This window comes from Mytilus galloprovincialis, chromosome 1 (genome assembly GCF_965363235.1).
Source record: "Mytilus galloprovincialis chromosome 1, xbMytGall1.hap1.1, whole genome shotgun sequence".
NCBI lineage: Eukaryota > Metazoa > Mollusca > Bivalvia > Mytilida > Mytilidae > Mytilus > Mytilus galloprovincialis.
The window spans coordinates 99,563,186-99,588,716 of record NC_134838.1 but is presented as its reverse complement, the minus strand read 5'-3'; the positions used below and the strand labels follow the sequence as shown (position 1 = coordinate 99,588,716).

The window sequence follows — 25,531 nt, the reverse complement described above, 5'->3', positions numbered from 1 at the left end:
TTCATTTTGCTCCATTATATTTGTTTGTTGGTCATACAAACAGTGACAAACACATCTAATGAAGCAAGGTAACAGTTGGGATTTGATTCAGATTGTAATGATTTCAAACAGAAGTGAAAAAATTGCTTTTCAAGGAATAAATAATACGGGAATATAGGTGAATAATTCTTCAATAAACAGTATGTGTGCAGAATTCAACCTGATAAAGTAGTTTGGCGCATTTTGGGGAATTGATGGAATTAGACAGGGGACTCTTCATACTTGTCATTGCTGGTTACATCATGTGTTTCTGTTTCAAGTTTGTACTTTGTCTTGTATCGTCAACCTGGTATGTCAAAATAGATTTTTTTCTTAATTTTCCAATCAATCTGTACAGATAATATCGAAATTTAAATTGATTTGTAAAAACATGAATAATAGACTGTACTTTGCTGAAGTTTACAACTATAAGAACATGTAAACTACATGGGTTTTAGTGGCAATTTTGGAATTAAGGAATAACAGTACTGTAGTTGAAGAGTTGCCACCGTCAATTGTAGATTTGACGGTCGCAAATGCAGTTTACTGGCGACGCGTAGCGGAGACATTAAAACGGAGATTTGCGACCGTCAAATCAAAATTGACGGTGGCAACTCTTCAACTACAGTACTGTTATTCCGATTCTAATGCATTTCAAAAAGAAATAATACGATAAAACTTGGAAAAATGTCTAAATTTGACAAATAATAAAAAATCCGCGAAACTTCATGAATGATTTTGGCGCAAAGACGTCATGGGTAAACATGACGTCATACAAATAAAAACTTACAAACTGGAGGTTATTACGTTACCTGTACGCTTCAAATTCGGATAAAATAACTTTAAAACGGCAAATTCGAGGTAGGAGTTATTTTATTTTGGATTTTATAGTAGTAATCGAACATTTGTTGATTCAATCATTTCAAAATGGTTGTCCCTCCTTAGTTACGCCTGGTCAACTGTGGATTTGGCGGCAACTTTTAGCCAATGAAAAAAATTGTTACATACAAATTGCATTAGAATTAATATTGTACCTTATTTACAATACTATCTGCAGGGTCTACACATTTATCTAATGATTCTGCTAATGTTTTATTGGAATTGATGTCTACTGAAAATCCTTTCACTTCAGCACAACTCTTCAAATTTCCAAACTGGTTGTCTCTTGGTAAAGGGTGATGTCTAAGCTGAAGTAGAATTTACACATTAATAACTAAGACATAAGAAAAGATGGTACTTTTCATTCTTTAATAAAATATTAACATTTTCTTTTATTTCAAATTTACATGTCATTGTCGTTGGTAATGATTGCAACATTAGTTTGTATGTAACTTTACTTTCAATTTGTGAAATATTAGTGAATTTTAATTTCTAAAATAAGCAATAGAGTATTGCTTACTTCTTTTTGCCTGTTGATTATGTTTACTTAAATAAATTGTGGTACATCTTAACAAGTAACAAACTATTTTTATTTTTTTTTAATTTCTTTGAATAAAAAATATTTAATTTCTCCACCTACCAATGCACACTGAGAAAATGATTCTGCTATCTTCTTAGCTACCCAATGGTTGGCAAATATCATACATTCAGCTATAGTATCATGTATCTCCATATGCTGTAGAACAAAAATATAAATTTACATGATTCTTAGGTTAGAGTAATGATATTTTTAGCGCTATAGAGATATCACTTTTATAATCTTTCACTGGCTATTTTGAAATAAGATGTCTTACTTAGTTCTAGAAAGACATGCAGTGCCATATCAAAAATATCAGTGACGTATCCAGGGGGAGGGTTCAGGGGGTTGGAACCCCCTCTTTTTTTGGGCCAACCATTGCATTTGAATAAGGACATATAGTTGGAGCCTCCTTTATCCTATGTTGGGAACCCCCCTTTTTAAAATGGCTGGATCCGCCCCTGAATATAATTACATTCGGTTCCTGAGCTTTGCCCCTTTTGAATTAATATAATCAGTACACAAATTGTATTTGCCTCTTTTTTTATTTGGCACAATATAATTGAAAGGCTGAAAAAGAAACCCCTTTTCTTCCACAGTTTTTTTAAAAAGACTCATTTTAAAATTTATATTTTTTCTGCCATTAACTTAATATTGTTATATCTAATGTCAGTAAATGGTTCATTAAGCTGTGTTTCCTAACGGGCTCATTTAATCAGATAGGGAAATTCATACCTGTCAACCTGTGACGATGAAAATGCAGGTCATGACCTGCATTGAAGAATCAAATCTCAGGTCATAACGCGTACAAACTTTTTTGAGCTGAATTTCAGTATTTATGGTACATTTTCTTATAATGTATATCAAAGATACCAAAACATCAATGCATGTTCACTTTGTTAAGTCATTTTAAATCTTATTAAATATTATTTCATTGCACTTTTAAAGATTTTTATAGATTTGTGTAACCCAGTCTTTATGCGTTACTTTTTGAGATAAAATACTACAATCATCAAACACTAGAATTTAATATATGTATTTGAATTTTATATTTTTATGATTTAATCTTTTTCACCCATAAAACGTAAAAATAAGGAATAATTTTGAATGGTGACAAATAAGGGGAAGTAACTCTAGTTCAGTTTGTAAACCAATGGTGCAAGTTATTTACGACCTAAAGCTAAGGTAATTGGTGTTAATTAACAGTGTGTTTGACACCAAAGCTGTCAAGTGAAGCCATGCACTTAATGGGTCACTTAATTTGACAGTTTACATAGCTAGATGAACTTCCTGTTCATGGAAGAATTACGAATTTGCCGGTATTTCAAAGGAACATTACTTATGAAATCAATCTCAAGGCTAAGAAATACGGGTGAAATCGGGTCATTTTCGGAATTCCCGGGTTATTTCAATGACCCGGCGGGTGTTCCGGGGGATCCCTCAGAATTGTGAAAATCTCGGGTCACACCCGCAGAATACGGGTCAGCTGACAGGTATGGGGAAAAGAACATTTAAATCTACCAGTAATACTGACAGTCCCAGTTAGAAACATTAGCCATTTTATTTTATATTATAAAGCAATGTACAATTAAATAATTAAAAGGTTTTTTTTATGAAAATATAGATCATATCATATCCTTTTTGTCTTTCTTTCAAACTTATCTTTTGACATCACAATCATTGTTGTATTGTGTTGCTAGACATCATCTTTAATGAAGTCAAAGTTTTATTGGAATATTGGAATGTGCTGTATAAATGGCATTCAAATACCAACTGATAACTGATTTCCTGTTCATAACACATATCATTGATACACTTCTAAAGATTTTTTTCAATTATACATGACTTACATCTTTTGGGGTAAGATCCTCCACACTTTTTGTCTCAGACAACTGAACTTGAACTTCAACACTTTCTAGTTCTAATGCCCCTCCTCTGACCCTCTTTCTCTTCAGTTGTCTTGCTATGGTCATCAGTTGATTAACAGCTAATACCAACTCATCTATCCTAAAACAACAATGACATAATAATTAAACAGACAGACAGACAGACAGACAGACAGACAAGCAGACAGACAGACAGACAGACAGACAGACAGACAGACAGACAGACAGACAGACAGGCATTTTAATAGGCACTTCATTTTTTCATGTAATCAAAGATGTTCAATGTTGCTTTCAGTACCAAATGACTTTACTAGAGAATCAACATAGAATTTTTGTGCAGGTTCAAGATCATACAATTAATAGTACTAGAACACACCCGCGAAATCGCGGGCATTCAGACCGTAGTTTAAAGTATGTAAAGTGTTGTTGGAAAAAATTTGTAAAATACAGAATGACTGGAGAATTTCAGCAAAAGTATCATAAGTCATAGGTTATTGGGGACAGGAAAATGTTTTTTTACCCCCCACCTTTATTTCCAAAGTTCCCAATTTTTGGTTTTCTATCAATTTCAATATGAACATACATTTAGTATGTTATGAACATTTATTTAAGTAAGGAGGCTGTAATTCAGTGGTTGTCGTTTGTTTATGTGTTACATATTTGTTTTTCGTTCATTTTTTGTACATAAATAAGGCCGCTAGTTTTCTCGTTTGCATTGTTTTACATTGTTATTTCGGGCCTTTTGAAGCTGAGTATGCGGTATGGGCTTTGCTCTTTGTTGAAGGCCGTACGATGACCTATAGTTGTTAATATCTGTGTCATTTTGGTCTCTTGTGGAGAGTTGTCTTAACATGGCAATCATACCACATCTTCTTTTTTTTTTATGTAATCAATGAATTTTGTAAAAGATTTAATGACTGGAGAATTTCAGAAAAAGTATCAAAAGTTCACATGAATAATTTTAGCGCTTATCTGTATATTATGAACACTCATTACCATATAAATAAAGCGTATTTACTTTCAATTCTAAGTTTACTAATCGATCCATGGTGATCATTGATATAGTATACAGACCCTCTCTATTTAATAAACTCTGTGACCGCCGTGGATAGTAAACTTGAAAATGATAGCAGATGAAATTCTGAAAATACACTTTATTCGTAGTATATGTATGTTCAAAGTATACAGAAAAACGCAAACCGGAAGTCTAATCTGACTTAAAATTTCATACAATGACGGGACAATATCCGGATGCCTTTTTTCTCGTTTTTCTCCTAAAATAACTCAATCTGAATAATCATATGAATGGATGACAAATGCGACTATGCACTCTACCTATAGGACACAGAGGCGTGTTGATTAATTTATTCTGGAAAGAAGAGAAGCGACACCAAAAATGAGGTCTTCTCGTTTAATAGTATAGAAGACAGATTTATCCATTTGTGACGTCTTAAAAAATATTCCTTCAATATTTTTTGTTGTTTTTATGAATGTTACATGAAAACTAAATGACAGACAGTGTTTGTGAATATTTTAATAGAAAAGTGTAAAAACATTTCCAGGCTTCCACAAATACTACTAAGTTAAACTTGATGATTAGTGCAGGCGGAAAACTTTCAATGCTTCTTTAGTGTTTATTAGAATTTAGACAGGTCACCAGGTAGATGATCAGACTAGGCCCACTGAGCGTTGCAAGTCCCAGTGGGTCTGTGGGTTGTAAGTCACAGGTAACTCATCGCCCAATATCATCATGTGTCTGAAGGGCCGAAGCCCCGCAGGTAAGAATTAACTCTACCTGATGACAATCACATTCAAGTCAAATTTAGTATACGTATTTCTAAAGATTTTCTCTGTACATAGGTCCTATATGGATTTGAGAATTGTAAATAAAACACAATTGTAATTGTCAATTGTTAATCTCTATTATTTTCTAAATACAATTTGCTACAAAGTATAGTTTGTTAAATAAAATATTACAATACCGTGAAAAAGAAATGAAATAAAGATGATAGTTTGAAAGAAGCCAATACAAGGGAAATAATCCAAGTCTGTAATGAAAACGACTTTTAAGTTCTACATTGGAGACCATTGGACCCTAAAATACAGAATGGAAATGGGAAACCTGCATGTTTATTGGAACTTGATTAGGCAAATGCATTTAACTTAATATATCCAGTCAAGCTAGGCCATAGATTTGTTACACTGTATATATTTGTCTGTATTCTGAGATTTATTTATAGTTAAGGGTGAGATTTAAATTTTTTTTTAATCATTGTTGTACAATTGTTAGAATAAATATTATCAGATTATGGTTGCAATTATGTAAATTATTTTAGACAATGCAATTTCTCATAGGAAATTTTTTTATGTCTAAAACTGTACTTTTTTTTTTATCTTTACACAGGTCAAAACATAGGGTTGTGCGTCATATTTTCAAGTTATTACAACATGTACATGCCTTGAATATTTAAAGAGTTTAGAGTAATAAACTTATACCATAGACATATAATATATATAAGAAAGCCTATTTATAGGGTCACACAAAAAAATATTTATCTCTTAGTTACGGTTTATATCTTTGAAACTAAAGCATTTAGAGCAAATATGACAGGGTTAGTGCATTGGACTACTAACACAAAGGTTCCTGGTTCTGTTCCCGCTCCCTTGACACCATCATTTGTGAGTATGGTCTTGAGTAAATGTTGATAGTCCGTCGGAAGGGGACGATAAATAGCTGACCTGTGTTAAGAGAGAGCCATATCTCTTGCACATTAAAGACACCCTTGTAGATTTTGAAAAAGAGCAGGCTAATGCCGCTACAAGGCAGCACTCGCACCGGCAAAGTGAAAAGGGATTAATATAAGTTGCAAAACTTGTTTCCCAATCCACTGTAAATAAATATGTTTAAACTAAGAGAAACAAATAACTAAAAGACATCTACAAGTGACCAACATTCATTCTTTAACAAAAACTGTATATACTATGCAAGATGTCAAGGGTTAAGTCTAAATCTTTTTTGGTATACTAAGTTGTAACTAAATTAAACAATAAACTGCCTTCATAGATACATGCCTGTCCTGTATTTTATTTAAATAGTAAAATGCTAATATTTAAACATTCAGTCAATGTGCAATGACTGAAGGTGCAGACCTAATTATCTCCATGGAATAAGATGTGCAAATGCTAAATTATACATGATACAACTCCATACGAAATGTATTTGACTTTAACAGTTTTACTGTTAGTGTTCTATACATGCATATTAGATATGCTAATGCTGATACAACTGCACACCAAATATCCTAGGCTTATCATAAGAAGTTCCCCCGTAAACATTTTGAATCTGACATAACCACAAACTTTAAACATGCAAACTATGCCAAAGTTTCCAAGTCAATGATCCTTAACTGACCAGAGAGGGCCATATTATCTCCTTTGAAATGAGATAAGCAAAAGCTTACACAACTTCATACCAAATATCATTGACTTACCATAAGTGAATCATCTAAAACTGACCAAATTAAAAAATGCATATCATTGACTTACCAGTAGTGGTCCTTCATAAACCAAAACATTTAAACTACGGTATGCAAAAGTCTTAAGTCATTAGACAATTACTGAGGGGCAGGGCCAAATTATCTCCATGAACATAACTAAGATGTACCAAAACTAACACAAGTGCATAGCAATCATCATGGAATTCCTATTTTAAACTGACCTGATCACTAACAAATTGTTGCCACTCCAGAAAACAGAAGACTTAGTCTTGCCTCCACTACTTGGTAGAGACTAGAAAAAACAATTGAAAGATCAGTCATTGACACCAAATTCGCCAAATAAAAAAACTTTGAGATCTTGATCCTTCTCATTTTGGTACTTTTCTTTAATGACGTAAATGACTCTGATTTAAATACAAATAAGAACAAAGTGGGTAAAATAAAATTACCTGAGTCATGCAAAAATAATAATAATCTAAGTGTTCATAAGCACTGAAGGATAAAGATTGACTTTATTTAGCAATTTTGTGAATTTAATTGTATATAAGTAGGTCTAAGACCACCATTGTCGTCCCTTGATTTTTGTTGTTCACAAATATAGTCCCTAGTGTTGACAGTGGGTTACTTGCAATTAATTTTTATACCCCTTCCAAATTTATTTCTCCATGTTTAATGCCTCAAATCGCAAGTAGGGGAGTGAAATTACACTGTAAAAAAAATTTGGGTCCAGAATTTTAAAGGAAAATAGTGATTTGGTCCAGCTGAAAACGGTTTAAAATTAGCACTTCGGAAGCTGTCAAAAGATTTCAAGACGCCCTAAACATAAAATTGTCCATATTTTGAGTTAGAGACGATGAAGTTTTCTATAATTTTGATATAATTTGTCCCAAAAGTAGTACAACACACTGTAAAAGTTTCTTTGAGAAAGCGCAGGTGGGATATTTTTTATTTTCATTTATGTTCTAAAAGAAATGCACTACGAAATAATTGTGGTCTTGGACCTAAGAGGTGAAATCTGTAAATATAGAATCTGAACTTTGGCAACTTCCCTAAATGATTTGATGGTGTCAATTTGTCAAATAGCATGAAACTAAAGGATTTAAACTTTTATTTTATAGAATTTCTGCAAAAATGACCAATTTTGGCATTTTATGGTCAAAAAAGGCATTTTATAACTTTTTCAATATTGATGCATAAATGGCATCCTGACTTTCTATCTGACAGGTTTTCATGTGTCAATATTTGTGTTTCTATGCCTTTATCTACTTTTTTTACTTATTTATGAACTCTGAATCTACAGAAAAGAAGATTATCTCAGACAAAATGTGCAAAATGTGTTGTATAAATGACCCTTGTCTAACGTCTTGTTTGGATGAAGTCAATAGTGGGGAGCTTGGTACATAAAATTTGATATCCATAATAAAGACCTCACTAAATTTGTATCAAATGCACTTTACAATGTCTATTGTACCTGTTCCATTTCACATGATATCTTTCTTTTCTTCTGTAGGATAGCAAGTGGTTTAAATATAAGCCTGTTGAGAATAAATTGCATGCAAGTTTTTCCCTAAAAAGGCAAAAATCTTTGTATCAGACCATACTGTTTGTAAGAAAATTTAATTGTAAGAGTCTTTTTGTGCTCAGATTTGTTGTATCATGTGACATGAGTATAGAAATGATAAAAAAAACACAAATTTTATTTCTTATAGCCTCAATATGCATTTTTTAATGTAAATATGTAGCACGGCCTAAATTGACCCTAAATTTTTTCAAGTGTTACTTGGCCTAAGACCCTTTTAAACTAATATGATATGTTATTTGTAACTTTTCTTTCCATTTAAAGTACTTTCAATACATATGTAAGGATTATTTATAACCAAAAAGCTTCACAAATTTAAAATTGCTGGAAAATATTACATCTTCATGTAAGGCTCCCCTTCATTGAAAAACCTCAATGCCAAGTCTGATAAATCAAATGAGTACTCTATTGCTTTTAGTACATGATAAGTTATATATTAAGGCATTTAAAAAGTATTTTTTTGCAATATTTTAATTTTTAAAGCCCCAAATGTTGATAGTTGAAATTTTTCAATTTTAATGTCAAAATTTTACACGCAAAGATGAGTATAGAACTTAACTTAATGTCTATAATATACATCCTATTGTCATGAAACTTTGTAAGCGGTGTTATAATTCATTAAGCGTTGGTCATACCAAGTTTTTTTTTAAGATTTGTCAACTCTTTCTACCCTATTAGGTCCGAGACCACCATTGTTGTCCCTTGATTTTCGTTGTTCACAAATATAGTCCCTAGTGTTGACAGTGGGTTACTTGCCATTAATTTTTATACCCCTTCCAAATTTATTTCTCCATGTTTAATGCCTCAAATTGCAAGTATGGGGGTGAAATTACACTGTAAAAAAAATTGGGTCCAGAATTTTAAAGGAAGGTAGTGATTTGGTCCAGCTGAAAACGGTTTAAAATTAGCACTTCGGAAGCTTTCAAAAGATTTCAAGACCCTAAACATAAAATTGTCCTTATTTTGAGTTAGAGACGATGAAGTTTTCTATAATTTTGATATAATTTGTCCCAAAAGTAGTACAACACGCTGTAAAAGTTTCTTTGAGAAACACAGGTGGGATTTTTTTTATTTTCATTTATGTTCTAAAAGAAATGCACTACGAAATAATTGTGGTCTCGGACCTACAATGACCTAAGTAGGCAAATTATATATAACTGTTGGAGTTGTCTTTCTTTGTTTATGATTGTACATTTGTAGGTGCAATACCACCAAGTCATAGTACATCACATCCAATTTCATAAGAAAAGGGGTTGAAAAAAAATATTCCTTTATTTTGACATGGTTGTAGGAAATTAACCCAGCATTTCCCTGCAGAAATTTTTTCTGATCATGAACATATATTTTGCGGCTTAAAACATGTAAACGAACCATTGTTTTTTTATTTTGTAGTTCTATAAACATTTGGAAATTTAAGGCAACATGGTTACTAAAGCTTGCTAACTGGACAGGATAAAAATTTACTTGTGCCAAGTAACTATTTAAAATGAAGATAAATTCTGCACTTTTTTTAAAAAAGACAATGCAAACTACAAGGGAAAAATCAATGGTATTACTCCTTGTAGCTGAAACTATTTTTAACACAGATTCATACAGCATGCATTACAAATGTAAAATTTTTATAAAAAATTCTTCTTGATAAGTTTGGTAATCAAAATACCAATAAAACTCCTTTAATTGGATAAGATACATGTATAAAGGATGATCATTTCACTACACTATTTTGCTTGAAGTATGAAAGGTAGAGGTAAACCTTGGAAGATTAAAGTCATATGAAACCTCAAATTAAAAAAAAATGATGCAAATGTTTTTTATAACAAAATGGATTGTTTCATTACTAAACTTATGTACATATACTTTTTTCTGAAGAAAAATCTTTATTTTCACTAGTCACTTGTTTCATATGACTTTAAGATATAAAGTCAGTACTATAGGGATTTGGTTGAATTTCATGCAATCTTTATCCACAAACAGTACATATTATACTTTAATTAACCATTAAAGTTTTCAGCAATTAAAAATATATGCTTCCAAACTGAATTAACCAAAAACTTTAACCTGATACAGAACAGACGTACAGAGAGATTAACAGACAAATGAACAGACACACAGATCAGAACAATAATCTGTATCTGTATGTTAAACAGTGCAGGGTCCGATCATGGATATATGCACACTAGAATGAGAGATGGTCTGTTAGGCCAACCATTTGATGGGCAGTCGTGAAACCCTCAATAGTCTTTTGACATGCTATATTCTCTTCCAGATGGTTCCACTGCACTATCGTTTCTGGGAAAAAAGAGTTCTTTCTGATGTCTGTTTTGCAGTCAATCAATTTGAATGATCTGCTGTTTCTGTTTTCTTGTCTTTCTACAATCATTGTGTATTGATAGTTACTAAAGATTTTTGCCTTTACTTGGCATTTGTTTCTGATTTCTTGTATGAATGTGGTTATTTGGATCAATAGCTGGCACCAATCCCTAAACCACTTTGTAGAACATAGTCAGCCTCTGATGTTTCCTTTGTTCTTGGAGGGGTGGTAGTTTCAGCTTCAAAAGCATATTTGTGATGCACCCAGTTTCTTTGGATTTGTAATAATGCAGGATGAAACCTGCACCTCTTTTCTGTATGCTTTTCCATTTCCATGAAGGTGAATGGGTCCAAGATGACAGCACCATATTCTAGTAAGGATCTTACCATGGCTAAGTAGGCTAGCTTTTTGCACTCTTGGGGCCACTGGCATAAGTTTCTTCTCAGGAAGCCTAGTGTACAGCTTGCCTTGCTTGTTGTTTTTCCTATGTGACTGGTCCATTTTAGGTCATCAGATAAATAAGGACCTAGGTAAGGATTTGTTTTTACTTTCTCTAATAAGTGGTTGTCTTGCTGGTAGAAGTGTGTTGATTTTTGTTTAAAGCTCATTATATAGCTTTTTTTTACATTAAATTTCATTCCCCACATCGTTCAAAAATCAATGATGTTTTCTCGGTAGGGTGAAAGTTTTAGATTTTATTTTTATTTGGGAGCATATTTAATAGTAATTTACATACAATAGGCTTGATGTTAGTTTGAAAAGAAACTGTTATTGAAATATCTTGTACTACTAAAAGGTTTATTAAGTATATGCATAGGCTATTCCAAATGATACCTATGACCAAAGGAAACTATAGATCCTGTCTACTAAGATCATAGGTTCAATAGAAGTACTGACATTAACAACAATCTGCTCAAATCCTCTGTAATACATGTATAAGCGAGATGTGGCATGAATGCAAATGAGATACATATCCACCAGAGTCCAAATAAAAATAATTTAAGCAACTATATTGGATTAATAAGAACCAACACCTATTCAGGTAAAATGTCATAACCTTATTGCCAATAATCCTATTCAGAGGCAGATATTGAACATGGTTATATCATTTAGGATTCCACCAGATCACATAGTTTGGCTGTATGATTTTTAGTCAAATTCTGATTCCAACAGTTATGGTAAATCTCTATCTAAAATTTTGAACACCATGCTTTGCTATAAAGGTGACAGACCACCAATTCACCCACTTCAGTTTCAAACATATGTAAAAGTAGCCCTTCCTAGACAACAAATAGTGCTTTTGATGTCATTGTTTACTTAAACTATCAAACAAATTTGAAAAAATGAAATTTTGGTGAAAGAGAAATATATATAGACCATTTTGAGCTAAAATTAACATGTCATTGATTTTGAATTAAAAATTGAGGATCAATGCTCTCCATAGTATGCTTATCTAAAATTTCCAGAACACCAGGGATTATTTTAAGAGCACTTGACTTCTGAAGGGTGGTGATTCGCTGCAAACTTTAAACATTGGTTGAAAATTGGCATACAAAAAAGTGTAAAATGTACAATTCAGAATATACTTAGTTTCTATGAAGTTATACTAAAAGTCAAATATTTAGAAAGCTGTGAAAAGTGAAAATTTTGTCGCGATATGTAGCAGTTTTGAATAGGTTGTCTGACACCTAAAAGTCTACATCTTACATCATAAATCTGTCTATACAATATACATACTTTGTTACTAACTGTTCCCCTGATAAATCCTGAAGTTCTGGTACATTGTCTACAATCTCAGCTTGGGACGCTCCATCATGGACTAACTGAGCAAGCTAAATAAAAAAAAAGATACTAAAGATATTATGCCTGTACTAAAAGTATATAACATGTGTTAACAATTTTCTACTTGTTTGTTACTACATTTACTACAAATGAAGGCACATACTGATTTTCTACAACAGTTTAAAAATAAAACGCTTTAAAAAAATGCTGTTGTATCAAAAGATTACTATGCTTTTAATATATGGGCTTTTCTCATTGTTGAAAGCTGTACAGTGACCTATAGCTGTTAATTTCTGTGTAATTTGGTCTCTTTTGGAGAGTTGTCTCATTGGAAATCATACCACATCTTCTTTTTTATATGTACATACACCCTGATATTTTCTTCCTCTTCCTCTTCTGATATGCAGTTGGAGCTTCATAACATTGAAGATTAATTACTGTTTACTTGCATAGGGATTATAAAAAACAAAAATCAAACAAATCGGTGACCCTGATATTAAATTTAGTTCAAATCACTTTTTCAATGCTTTTAGTTACTCTACTTATAACATCAATTTATTGCACAATCACAAAGACAGCTTTTTTATTCACACTTACCTCATAAAACAGTTTATATTGTGATCTTATGATTGTTTTTCCATACCATACATCCACAACTTCATACTTTGAATCTAACTCCCAGATAACACTTACAGCATATCTGAAACAAAGAAAGTGAACTTCTAAATGGATATTCATAAAAGTGATGGTATGGTACTCTATATTTTACATCAAATTAAATCACGTTACTGTCATTCATCTTGTAAGTTATCAAGAAAATGAAATGTAAACTATGCCATAATTCCAACATTTCATATGTTGTTTATCTCTTAGAAATCCCCTAAAATCTGTCTGAGACTTGAATGGCTATGTTGAAATATCTATAGTTTGCAGTTTGAACAACTACATGATTACTTATGACACTAATATTGATATACTTTACAGAGAATCTATTTGAATGTTAGTAAGAAAAATGGATATCTACTGATCTCTTGACAATTTAACAAACATAATGAACCTAGAGTTGTAAGTGAACTCACAAAAATTTTACAGTTTTCTAAAGAAAAGGAAAGAGCCACCTTGACCATGCAGTACAATGATAACATTCATTTATACCCATCCCCAGGCAGTTTTCTACACCTTATAAAGTTTTATCCATATCTTTCCAGCAGTTTAGATGAGCTTACAAGAGACTATTACCACTTATTGCAATATTGAAGTTATAAATTTTTATTATCGCCCCTTTACCACATTATACAAGGATAATATTCCTTAGTATACATCCTCAGATAGTACTTCAACTTTCTACAATTTCATCAATATTTGTCCAGTCAGTTTAGGAGGAGATGAGCTTAAAAGAGACCATTACACTGAAGTAATAAATTTTGATTATCTCCCCTTTACCATGTAGTATAGGGATACTATTCCTATGAACACATCCTCAGATAGTGTACTACAACCTTTTAAAGTTTCATCAATATCTGTCCACCACATAAGGAGGAGATGACCTTACAAAACATATTACCACTTTATAGTGCAATATTGAAGTAATAAATTTCAATTATCCCCCCTTTATCACATCATACAAGGATAACATTCCTTTGTATACATCCTCAGGTAGTTTGCTACAACTGTTTTAGGGGATGAGCTGATGAGAAACAATAACATCATATTGCAATATTGAATTAAATATTTGGAATAAAAGGCGCCTTCCTATTTCATTACTGTGGATTCATTATTATTTGTGTGATACCAATTTTCATGGATTTTGTTGATGCAGGTGAAAGACTAATTTAAATGTTCAACGAAGTATGCATTTGCTATTGGATTGTATGCAGACTTTGACAAAACCTTGACATTAAATATCCAAGAAGATCCAATATTTCCTCAATCTATGAAAATTGGTACATTGTACCAACGAAAATATATGAATCCATGAGAACAAAGTGATGCAATAGGTAAACTATGAAACACAATGACTATATATACCACCGATACCAGATCAGGTAACTTACCTGTCTACCCCACTAATTAGTGAGCACAGGTTAGCACTAAGTATCCCAGGTAACATATCATATCTTCTATCTGCTAGGTAAACAGTTGTTGATCTTTTCTTAGCCTCCTGATCAGTCAGAGATCCTGGCTTTACAAAGTGTGTAACATCAGCAATGTGTACACCTAACTCAATATTCCCATTTTCTAAATGACTGAAAACAGTGAAGGAATTTCTTTAAACATCATATGTTAGAATATTTTTATTGTAAAATAAACTGATCATAGATAACAGGCTTAAAATTTTGTATGCAAGACACATGTTTAATCTTTAAAAGTCTCATCAGTGACTTTCAAAAACAAATAAATGGAAAAGTTCAATTAAAGTATGAAGTTGAAAAGCTTTGAGGTCTCCAAATTCTGTAAAGTTTTGTCAAATAAAGCTAAAGTAGCTGTTGAAAATCCTTTTTATTTTGAAAAGTTTTTCATATCCTGAATTACTAGCCTTTATCATTTTAAAAAATTAATAATATTTGTCAAAAATATCTCCTAAATCAATTAAAAGTTAAAGCTTGTATGTAACAACTTGATGCCTTTCCTAACATATCATCACTAAAATAATGAATAAATTGAATAGTTAACTTATTTTGAATAAGAATGGAGATAACAGTTTGGATTTTAAGTTTGGCCTACATGAACTTGTTTTTCTATCCTTGTCTTCAGCTAGAGATATGCAGGATTAGCTTAATACACAATACAGAGATCTCCTTAATTATTTAGGTAAAACATTTGCCATTTACCGAACTGACAATGTATCGTCCACATCTTCACAGCCTTTGGGATCTATACTGAAAATCAAATGACTATCACGGAGATCTCTTCTCTTCTTTAGTTCTACATCTTCTATCTTCCAAGGGTTGTCAGGTGTGTCTACAGGTAATTCTTTCATCTGTTTTGAAAAATTAAATTTCATTTGTTTAAAAAACTATTTTTTTAAGATGTTCGAAAAAATTAGAACAGAAACAAATGAGAAGAAGCGATTTATAACTTTTGTCACTTTTACAGTTTACGTTAATTTATGAAAATGTTTTTTAATTAAAGGTAAATAATAATCAGGAAATTTTGGAGTAATAAAAGTGACAAAATGACAACAGACAGACACAAAGAGGTAACTCAGAATACTCTCTCCCTTTAAACGTGACAACTAAGTTTTATGTAATTATACTTTACCTGAGCATCTGAGAATGGTGGGACACTAATATTATTCTCTATCAGAATGGCAGATATCTCTGTTTCCAGTTCCCCAATTTTACCAAGACTTCTTATGAAATGTCCATTTGGATATTGTGAGTCTATATCCCATGAGTCAATTCTTACAATGATTCTGTCATCCTTTAGTTTTTCAACCTGTCTTGTGCTGATTCTTATCTTAGGGATTCTATAATCCCATGGGATAACAAGCACTTTCCCTCCTTTCTGGCCTGTTTTCTGTAAGGAGAATAAAACAATCAATTCATCTGACATTATCTCTTTAAAATTTCCTATTGTATCAAATTACTGTGGATTCATAATTATTCATTGGGGGCCATGGTGGCCAAGTGGTTTAAGTAATGTAACTACCGGTACTGTATCAATAGCCTTTCAAAACTGAGGTTGTAAGTTTGAATATGGCAAGTGGCAGGTGTGTTCAACTTCAATCTTATTTGACTGGGATTGTCAGTTTTTCAACTAATGTTTGGTGGTTCTCTCCAGGGAGATTATTTGAGTTCAACAAAATAAAGATATCATATAGGCTTCAATACAGTAATCATTTAAACCACAAAATCAAGAATTTACTGCAAGATGGTGGGGGATAAAACTGTTTTTTCCTTTTTTTTTATAGTTGATGTTGAAATATACCTCATCTTGAGCAAAAGCAGCCACATATTCTCTCCAATTCCTCTGTGTTATACCCACAACATAACCAGTGGGCATGATATCACCATTGTCTTCTGATTCTTCCTCATCTTTTGATGACTTAGATTCACCTAAAAACAACCAATTATAAAATACAGATTTTTCATACTCTAATCTTACTAAGATCAGATATGAAATTGATAAATACAAAGTAAAGATATTATTTGTCAATTGTTAAGATAATTTTTCATTTCACTCACTAAATTCTGCATGAGGGAGATTTTATACAGATGTTGTTTATATGTTATCAATGGATTGATTGATTGATTAAGAAATAATTAATGCAAGCTATACTTTATTGTAGTTTTAACATGGGTAGGCATTATATTCGTGATTATTTTTGCCCGAGCGATAGTGAGTGCTAAAATAATCACGAATATAATGCCTACCCATGTTAAAACTACAATAAAGTATAGCTTGCATCATGCAAGCTATACTTTAAGTTGCATCAATTATTTTGATTCTAAATAGGACAATTAAGGTAATTTCTATCTGATGTGTATAAGTGCAGAGCGTTGGTATAGGCTCTTCCATGAACCTCCCTTTTTTGTTTGTAAACAAGCAAACGGCTGGCACTGTGATTTTTCAGAGGGAGGAGTTTGAACAGCCAGCATGAACGGTTGAAGTATCTAGGTCAAATATGTCAATTTCGGAATGCAACACATTACAGTCATAATAAATGAATTAGTAACATCATGTGCACCATTTAAGAGTTTGAAAGTGTTTTAAAGTTAAGGAAATATATTAAGTGCATGATAATTTGATAAAATTCATTATTCTGAAGAAGTCAATATACGCATGTGCAAACAAATTTCATTGGATTTAGAGCATGGGTTTGTTCACAAAGCGAAAGAAGCACGTCATATTAGAATTGGTGATTAACACCAATTTCAGCACAATTGAAGGCTTTTGTGGTAATCAGTATATTTTGGTGGAGAAAGCTGGACTAGGAAAACTTCATTGAACAAGCACTGTTAAAGTCAGGCTGATTCCCTAGTAGTAACCATCTAAAAAATGTTGTAAAGTAAAATGATATTGCCTACCTACCTACAATTTTTTTTCAGCATGTTAGCCGAAACACATGTATTATTTCTTTTGGCCTTATGTCATAACTATTTCTATGTGAAATGTGTGGGATAATGACATGATTATGAAAAATTCAAAATATTTGGCCAATTTGAACGCTTTGTGGACTTACTCCTTTCTTTACCATTTAATAGCATTGAAAAAAGTTTGGTTAATTTAAAAGTGATGTAATCTCAGTTTTTAAATTACTTGTTGATTCTGTGGTCTCTTTGATGACATTTGACCTTCCTTTCCATTCTGACCTTGGTAACAATTCCACAACAACAACATCCCCATGTACAGCTCTGTTTCTGCTGGACATACCATGGATTAAAATGTCAGATCCTGAATCCTCTTTTGATTCTTCTCTGAAGTGAAAGTATAAAAATAATCACTCAATCCACATTTATGAATTTAAGGCAAATCATACATAATAGGGAGGTAATATACAAATGTATTGCAATATTTAAAATTTATTGATCTGTATTTGACTTTTGAAAAAAAGTGATTAATGTAGAGAAAAAAAAATTCATTTAACAATTTGTGAAGCAAAGTGTACAGAATGCAAAAAATACATTTTTTTCTTCTTTCTGAATTGCCTTTTTTAGAAAACCTGTCTACACACATTTGTTTAAAAGAATAGTTGTAATTGTTATGAACTTTTTGTTAACGATTTTTTTGTATGGGTTCACAGGATATATTTTTCATTAAACATCGATTTGTCTTGATATAAAGGGTGACTAAAGTGTCAACTTTTTTAATTCCCCAAGTCAGGAAAAATTGGAAAAATTTCATGAAACAATTTCATAATATGTTTGCACTATCTCCACCAAGATTAAAAGAAAAGATTTAGATTTGAAAGAAGAATAGCTTACAAGAAAAGTTACCATCTGTACTACGACTATAGTAATACAAATGTATATCAGAAAAGTATCTAAATTTCCAACTCTGTAAAAATGGGAAAAAAATCCCAAACCAATCCATAAGATCAGGTGCAATACTTCATCATGCGCAATCTTTCTGTAAAGTTTATGGGATCTGGATTATAACTGGTGGATGAGTTTAATACACAAGATAGGTATCCACTTTTCCCTGTCAAGCTGCCGTCTTAACACCACAATACTATAAGCTGGTTTACATTCCAAAACTGTATAATAGGCTCAATGATATCTATTTCAAATAAATTCAAAATAAGAATACCTTTTCCTTCTAACAAAGGCCTCTTCTGAGGCATTACTTTTGTTGACATTCATATGACCTTGAATATATCTTCCAGTTTTAAGTCCTGCTTCAAGTACATCTGTGGGAAGGTATCCACTATATCCCTTTTCTGTGTAAAATAACAAATTATGATATGAATTAATCAAAACATTTTTTATTACAAACATTCTGTGCTTAGATAAGGTAAATCTTTAATTTGGATCAAAGAGACTTCATGAACATGAAAAGCATAACAGAATATATAATGATACATTCAGACACAACCATGTGACTCTTGATTATCTTGCTTCCATACTTTTTGGGGTACTGGTTAGCTACTCCTCCAGAGTTCAGCCTTGATCCTTGAAACTTTACAGATAGTAGGCAATATAAAAATTCATGATCAGTAAATTGACCTATTTTCAACTGGCAATTAAATGGCAAGACTTATATTAGGTTATGTCAACTAGAAGGCAACAAAAACATAGTCTGTAATTCCTCTTAATGAAAAAACACACCCAAATAATAAAAAAAAGTCAATATACGTAAGCATGATGAAAAAATGTCTTGATCAAACTTTATGCATTTGAAAGAGGTTTCATAATTTTAATTGCAAAACCAGTCAAAAGTTTTTTTATATATTTTCAAAGTTTCCAATGTAAAACAATTCTTCATTCAAGAAAATCATCTTTATCGGGAAAGAATATTTTCTCAATGTTATCTTAATTGCCAAAATAGTAAAAATAAAATCTCCAGCTTAGGTACAGATTATCACACATTTTTTAACCCCACTATCTTCTGGAGATTCCAAAGACAATGGTCCAACATGTTACCAAAAGTAATAGTAAATTTTTATATGAAAGATTAACATTTTTTTTTATATATATAAGCCATTTAGAAGGTACATATGTAATTGACCTAAGTTCATAATTTATTGACTAACTTTTTGCTTACTTTTGGTTTTACTCTGGACAGATGCAGTCAATGATTCAAATAAATCCATTAAAGAAGTGTTGGCCTGCTTCCAGAATGTTTTTAAATATTCTCCTAGTTTCATCACATGTACATTGATTATCTTACTTCCATATTCAGCTATTATCTGAAAGGAGAAATGCAATCATGACAATAGGCAGATATAAAAATATTTAATCTGGGTAAAAATGTATGTTCAAGGTTCAACAAGTTGTGTATTTTTTTTTCTATGAACAAGTCCTTTCTTTTTGGGCTGTTAGATATTACCAGTCTCTTCTTCTGAAGACTTCTTTTTTCATTACCATTGGTTTTTCATTTTGAGGAAGTCTCATGGGTAACCCCAAAACATATTAAATTCATTGGACTGAATTACACTATGGACTTGGTTTGAATATATATCCTGTATCTGTTACGACCATTGGTCATGTGCCAAACCAATGTACCAAAAGGACAGAAATTTAAGCTATCAGAATTACTAATGTCATGCTTGTAAACACTTAAGTTTTCCAGAGACCACTATTTAATATAAGATATAGAATTTTAACAGATATTATAAAAATAGTTATGCTTAATCTTATGGTTAATAGTATGGCTAGGCTTCTGCAGCTCAAAAAATCTTTCAATTAAAATACTCGTAAGTTGTGAACATTTCAATTTACAATCAATTTTTATCGTATGATTTTTTTGTGAAAAGAGTTTCTGTCTCTTTTATTCATATCCATATCTCTACTATTAGTGTGACAGATGAAATTAACAGAGGAATCTTCTTGTGAATAGTCTACTTATTTTCGCAAGTAACTCTTTCATTGTTTGTTCTATTTACCTTATCATTATTTGTAACCATAACTACTGGCAATTGACCAGCTAAATGATTGAAGAACCATTCTGCAGCCTTGAATGTACTTCTGCAATATATATATATATATATATTTAAGTATAATGAGAAATACATAGATAGGTAAAAGAAAGCTTTTTTAATGCATGTATTAAAAACATTACTTAGCAAATAACTTTATTAATAAACAGCTTCAAATTTCACTGAAGGATCTGAAGCGATGTTAACAAACTTCCTTGCTGTTCTCATGGTTTCATCCCTATCTTTGGTTTTTATTGATTCTCTACCAGATAAATTAACTTAAATTAAACTTAACAAACATAAATGCATTACATGGGATGTCTTGCTTAGCATATTTCAATCATTATAATTGAAAGTATCAGCCAACAGGAAGAAGGGCAGGTATCAGACAAATTTGAGATATCCTCACACATTACAACAATCACTTTCAATCTGCAAGAAAAATATGAAGTCATTCTGTTTTTTCTGAGAGTAGTGTGACAAAATATTTGTTGGTCTAATGGATGAACTAGCAGAATAGGTGATTGTAATGAAGGGGATATAATTAAAGTGCTTGTAAGCACTGAAAGGTATAGATTGCCTTAATTTATCAGATGGAAGTAAAATTAAATATTGCATTGTCAATAAAGCATTGGTTGTAGTTGATTCAACTACTATTCTGGGAAACAGGAGATAACTCCAATTTTAAAAGATGTCTTTAACACACACATCATTTATATTTTTAAAACAGATATTAGACTCCTGCACCTAGCAAAAGTTATGTATTTTTCTTGACAGGTGTAACATCATTTTGTGACTTGAATATCTGAGCAAATATTACATTGATAAATTTCTGGAAATGTTCATGGATATGATGTATATATACGTAGAATGTTATGAACAATGCACTATATTTTGTGTATCAAAAAGTTAGCGGTAAGCCTTGGAAGATTTAGATATCAAGTCAGTAACCATTGGTAACATAGGGTTTTGAATGCATTTTATGCAATCTTTACCCAATAAAACCACTATTTGTTAATACCTGGACTGCCAAGCTGAGTTTGATTCTCCAGATTCACGTTCACAGTATGCATACTTCTGGAATTCATTATGAAATATAACAGCACCTTTTGTCTTATCCTTAACCAATCTTTTAAATCTATTGTGGTGATTCTTGCTTCCCTCATACTGTATCTGTAATTAAAATTGTTCATTTAATTGCAATTCACTGTTGTTTCAATATTAAAAATAAACAAATCAGGCAGGGAAACACCTTAAGACAATGTAAGATATTTGTAATCCCCTTAGATATTGTACGTCTAAATTGATGGCCTTTCTGATTTTTGTAAAACTTTGTATGCATTTTTTAAAGAAGTCTTGCAAAAATGCATAGAAATAAGCAAAAAGCTGTAAAAAGGCATTTTTTTCACCTTCAATTGTTAATATCATGATATCCATTCACAGTTTCATTTAAAAAGGATATGTTAATTATCTATAGCTGTAAACCTTTCCATTTTAATTATATCAAGATATGAAGAACAGGACTTTGCAGTGTGACCTCATTACACTATTTCTCTGATTTTTTTTTTAATTTGTATGTTTTATAGCTATTTTTTTACTGTTGAAAAAACTGGTGATGCAGTGGTTTCTGATGAAAATTTAGATCATAACTAGATGTGTCAAAGCGACACGTTTACAAATAAAGTCTTTATAACTGTGACTTTCAACAATTTATCAAATTTCAGAATTACGGAATTACGAACAAGGGTAAAACTGTATGGCACCGACAACTTCGTTGTAGGGCCATAAAAATGTAAATGTCTTGAAATACTAGCATTGTTATCTTGATGTGTAATAATGAAAGTAATACGCAAGACAAGGTAGGTGATTTTAAGGAGATTTTGGGTAAAGGTTAATGAAACAACAATCAAACAAAACAATCAAAATTCAAGACAGATAAAGGTATTGGTAGTTCATTTTATACAAAGTATAAGATTGATCAGAAGAATATTTTTGGACAAAAAAGGTACAAAATCTGTAAATCTGAATTCCTTGAATATGTCATAAATGTGTATTGAAACAAATGCAATTTCACAAACAAGGGTTTATATGATCAATGAAAGTATATCAATGATGCTTGTATAGTCAAACAATAAAACTGCACAAATAACATAGTTACAGTATAAAATAAGTTATGAGAAAAACAGCATTTTTAAACAAAGAGCTTAAACATTGATTACCTTTTATTTCAAACAAATGTTATAGAATTGTCAAAGTTCAATTCTTTTCAAAAAATATTTTCTAAACTTACACAGTGTTCAGCTGTCTGTGTAAAGATTATTCCATGAATTTCTGGTGCTTCAAAAACTTCAAGGTATTCTCTGGCAACTTGACAATCTGGGATTATATAGTGTGTCACGTTGGAAGGTAGCAAATCAGAGTCATCTGCAAAGAGTTCCCAGTTATGTTTACATTAGCATGATTAATATTAAACTAAATATGATTATAGGTTTTAATCAAGTATCAAATTCTTTTAAGTTTGTGGTACTTAAATCTGTTTGAAGACCATACCAGGCTGCATTGCCATTTCCCAATAAAATAATATCTACAGAGATTTTTAAAGTGTAACATGACATGTAAAGCAACTATATATATGCTTAAGACAATACAATATGAAACAGCAAAAGTATCAATCAATTTTCAGTATTTACCATGCAAAACTTTATCCAAGATTATGCAGTTCAATTAAAATAATGAAAAGTAGAGACAAAAAAAAAACCTTCATTCTAGCTGTAGGACACAATAATGGTACTAATAAATCTTATCAGGCAATAAACATGATAAAGAAGCAACATAAAGAACCAGGATCTCATTTTAGTTTTATAATCACAGTTCGTCTGAAAAGATTTACATATATGTAAGATTTCATCTCCCTCATCAATACCTTTGACATTTGATTTTTTTACCATTTATTTAAAATCTCACCTATTCCCACATTGCAATCTCCAAGACATAAACTACTCTGACATGGTATATTTTCTCTCCTATAGACTTCTCTTACAATACTGACACTCTTCCCCTGGCTGTTCTTCAACCTCAAATAACGATTGTCTTTATCTAGAGACTCTGCTCTATTTTCAATGACCATTTTTAGGCTGTCTACATTATCAAATTAACTTTTTCCTGAAGAACAAAAATAAAATATGAAAAACCTTTTATCATTTAGAACTATCTTGTTGACCTGAAATTCATTTGCTCAGGATAATCATTGTTAGCTGAGATTATCTTTTATTTCAAAATACGTTTGAACATTGAATTATTTCATGACATGACAAAAAGATAATTCAAAATCGAAGAAACCAAGAAAATTTGATGTAACAATTAAGTTATGACCAATCAATTGCAGAGAACAGATATTTCACTAGTGAGGAGAAATATTTTTCTCACACTGCTCAATAAATGTGAAAAAAGCATGAAAACTTGAGAAATCAAAGTGCTTCAAAGCACTGAACCGTAAAGATTGCTTCAATTTATCAGTGGGAAGTAAAATTAAATATTGCATTGGTTGTTGTTGATTTAAAACAGCTATTCTAGACAAAGGAAGATAACTCCAATTTTTAAAGATGATGTGAACAATGACATACATGTAATTTATATTTTTAGAACAGATATTAGATTCCTTCACCTTACAAAAGTTATGTAATTTTCTTGACAAGTGAAACATCATTTTGTGCCTTGAATATCTGAGCATATATTTCATGGATAAATTTCTGGAAATGTTTATGATTTATAGTCCAATGTATGTATAGAATGTTATCTTTAATGCACTATATTTTGTGTATCAAAAAAGGTAGTGATCAGCCTTGAAACATTTAGATATCAAGTCAGTCCCATAAGGTTTTGCCTAAAAACAATAGATCAAAGGAAAATGCTGTCAAATATGTATGAAAATGTGTGAGTCTCACGCTAACTGTATGAGACTTGGCAGCCCTGAAGTATCTGTTTTTCTTTATTGTTGTCTTGTCAATAATTGGGCATTTGGTTTCCTCATCTTACATGTACATGTCTTATGATATGCTTAGAGCTTTTGATAAAAATGGAGGTTGTATGGCAGCACACATGTACAGTTCATTTGGACTCTGGTGGATAGTTGTCTCAGAGGCAATCATCTCACATCTCCTTCTCTTCAGTTTAACCGTAGCAAGTTAGATGATAGTATAATATAGGCATATCAATTTGTAAAGCATATGATTTCAGACAAGGTTTCTTTTAAGTACTGGCACTTGTTTGTTTTCATAGAATTGAAAGAGCCAAAAGTAAAATTTACAGGTAAAGAGGGTCTTTACCATCACATGAAACAATTGCCTGTGCTTTTGTCTAGAACCTGAAACTAAAAAATCAAATAGTTCACTTTAGTCGTTTAACCTCATCCTTCTGGTTAATAATACAATGCATATGCAATATGACTATACTCACTTAAAAAAAAAACCAAACTTTTGGGTACATTTCGTGCATAGGGGACAGAAACGACAGTTTTGTTTTGTAAATACAAGATTTGTTGCGCGGATGTTTACTCCTTTGCGGGAGGACTCTATTCGAAGAAACCAAAGTGGTATTTAATTATGAAATTGATATTAGGGACCCGTCATTATTTATCTCCAGTGGGTCGGCAAAAAAGTAGGGGGTAATGAGAAAATTAGATCTAATAAAGGGGGTAATTCTTTTTCAGGTTGCTCAAGTAGGGGGTTTTTAATGAACAAGAGCTAACTTGTCTCCTAGTTCAACTCTTTCACAAATGTCAAACTGTCACTATCAGTAAAACTAGTCACTTTACTTTACTGAAGACCTCAGTGTTGGTGACCTTCTGCTGTTGTCTGCTCTATGGTTGGGTTGTTGTCTCTTTGGCACATTCCCCATTTCCATTCTCAATTTTACTTTACTTT

At 31.7% G+C, this 25,531-nt stretch overlaps 1 protein-coding gene and 1 non-coding gene across 3 annotated transcripts in view; both read right to left on the bottom strand.

Moving 5' to 3' along the window:
• Positions 1-25,120, bottom strand: part of LOC143047108 (DIS3-like exonuclease 1) — a 37,667-nt gene extending 12,547 nt beyond the window's left edge. Inside the window, exons 1-17 of one of the 2 annotated variants that reach the window (XM_076220066.1) lie at positions 25,065-25,120; positions 23,574-23,771; positions 22,900-23,033; positions 21,631-21,782; positions 20,577-20,658; positions 19,736-19,880; positions 18,782-18,911; positions 17,792-17,949; positions 16,460-16,587; positions 15,791-16,048; positions 15,361-15,509; positions 14,584-14,775; positions 13,127-13,229; positions 12,485-12,579; positions 3,325-3,481; positions 1,538-1,633; positions 1,053-1,205 (exon numbers count right to left, since the gene is read on the bottom strand). In XM_076220066.1, coding sequence (XP_076076181.1) covers positions 1,053-1,205; positions 1,538-1,633; positions 3,325-3,481; positions 12,485-12,579; positions 13,127-13,229; positions 14,584-14,775; positions 15,361-15,509; positions 15,791-16,048; positions 16,460-16,587; positions 17,792-17,949; positions 18,782-18,911; positions 19,736-19,880; positions 20,577-20,658; positions 21,631-21,782; positions 22,900-23,033; positions 23,574-23,736 — 2,295 coding nt within the window. In that variant the 5' untranslated portion in view covers positions 23,737-23,771; positions 25,065-25,120. Of the gene's footprint in view, positions 1-1,052; positions 1,206-1,537; positions 1,634-3,324; positions 3,482-12,484; positions 12,580-13,126; positions 13,230-14,583; positions 14,776-15,360; positions 15,510-15,790; positions 16,049-16,459; positions 16,588-17,791; positions 17,950-18,781; positions 18,912-19,735; positions 19,881-20,576; positions 20,659-21,630; positions 21,783-22,899; positions 23,034-23,573; positions 23,772-24,934; positions 24,953-25,064 lie in introns of those variants that run through there. The other variant, XM_076220072.1, reaches the window with a different exon arrangement.
• On the bottom strand, positions 5,028-5,162 carry LOC143061564 (U8 small nucleolar RNA). The gene has a single exon (XR_012974471.1). It is a non-coding gene; the product is annotated as a U8 small nucleolar RNA (small nucleolar RNA).
• Positions 25,121-25,531: the final 411 nt, after the last annotated feature.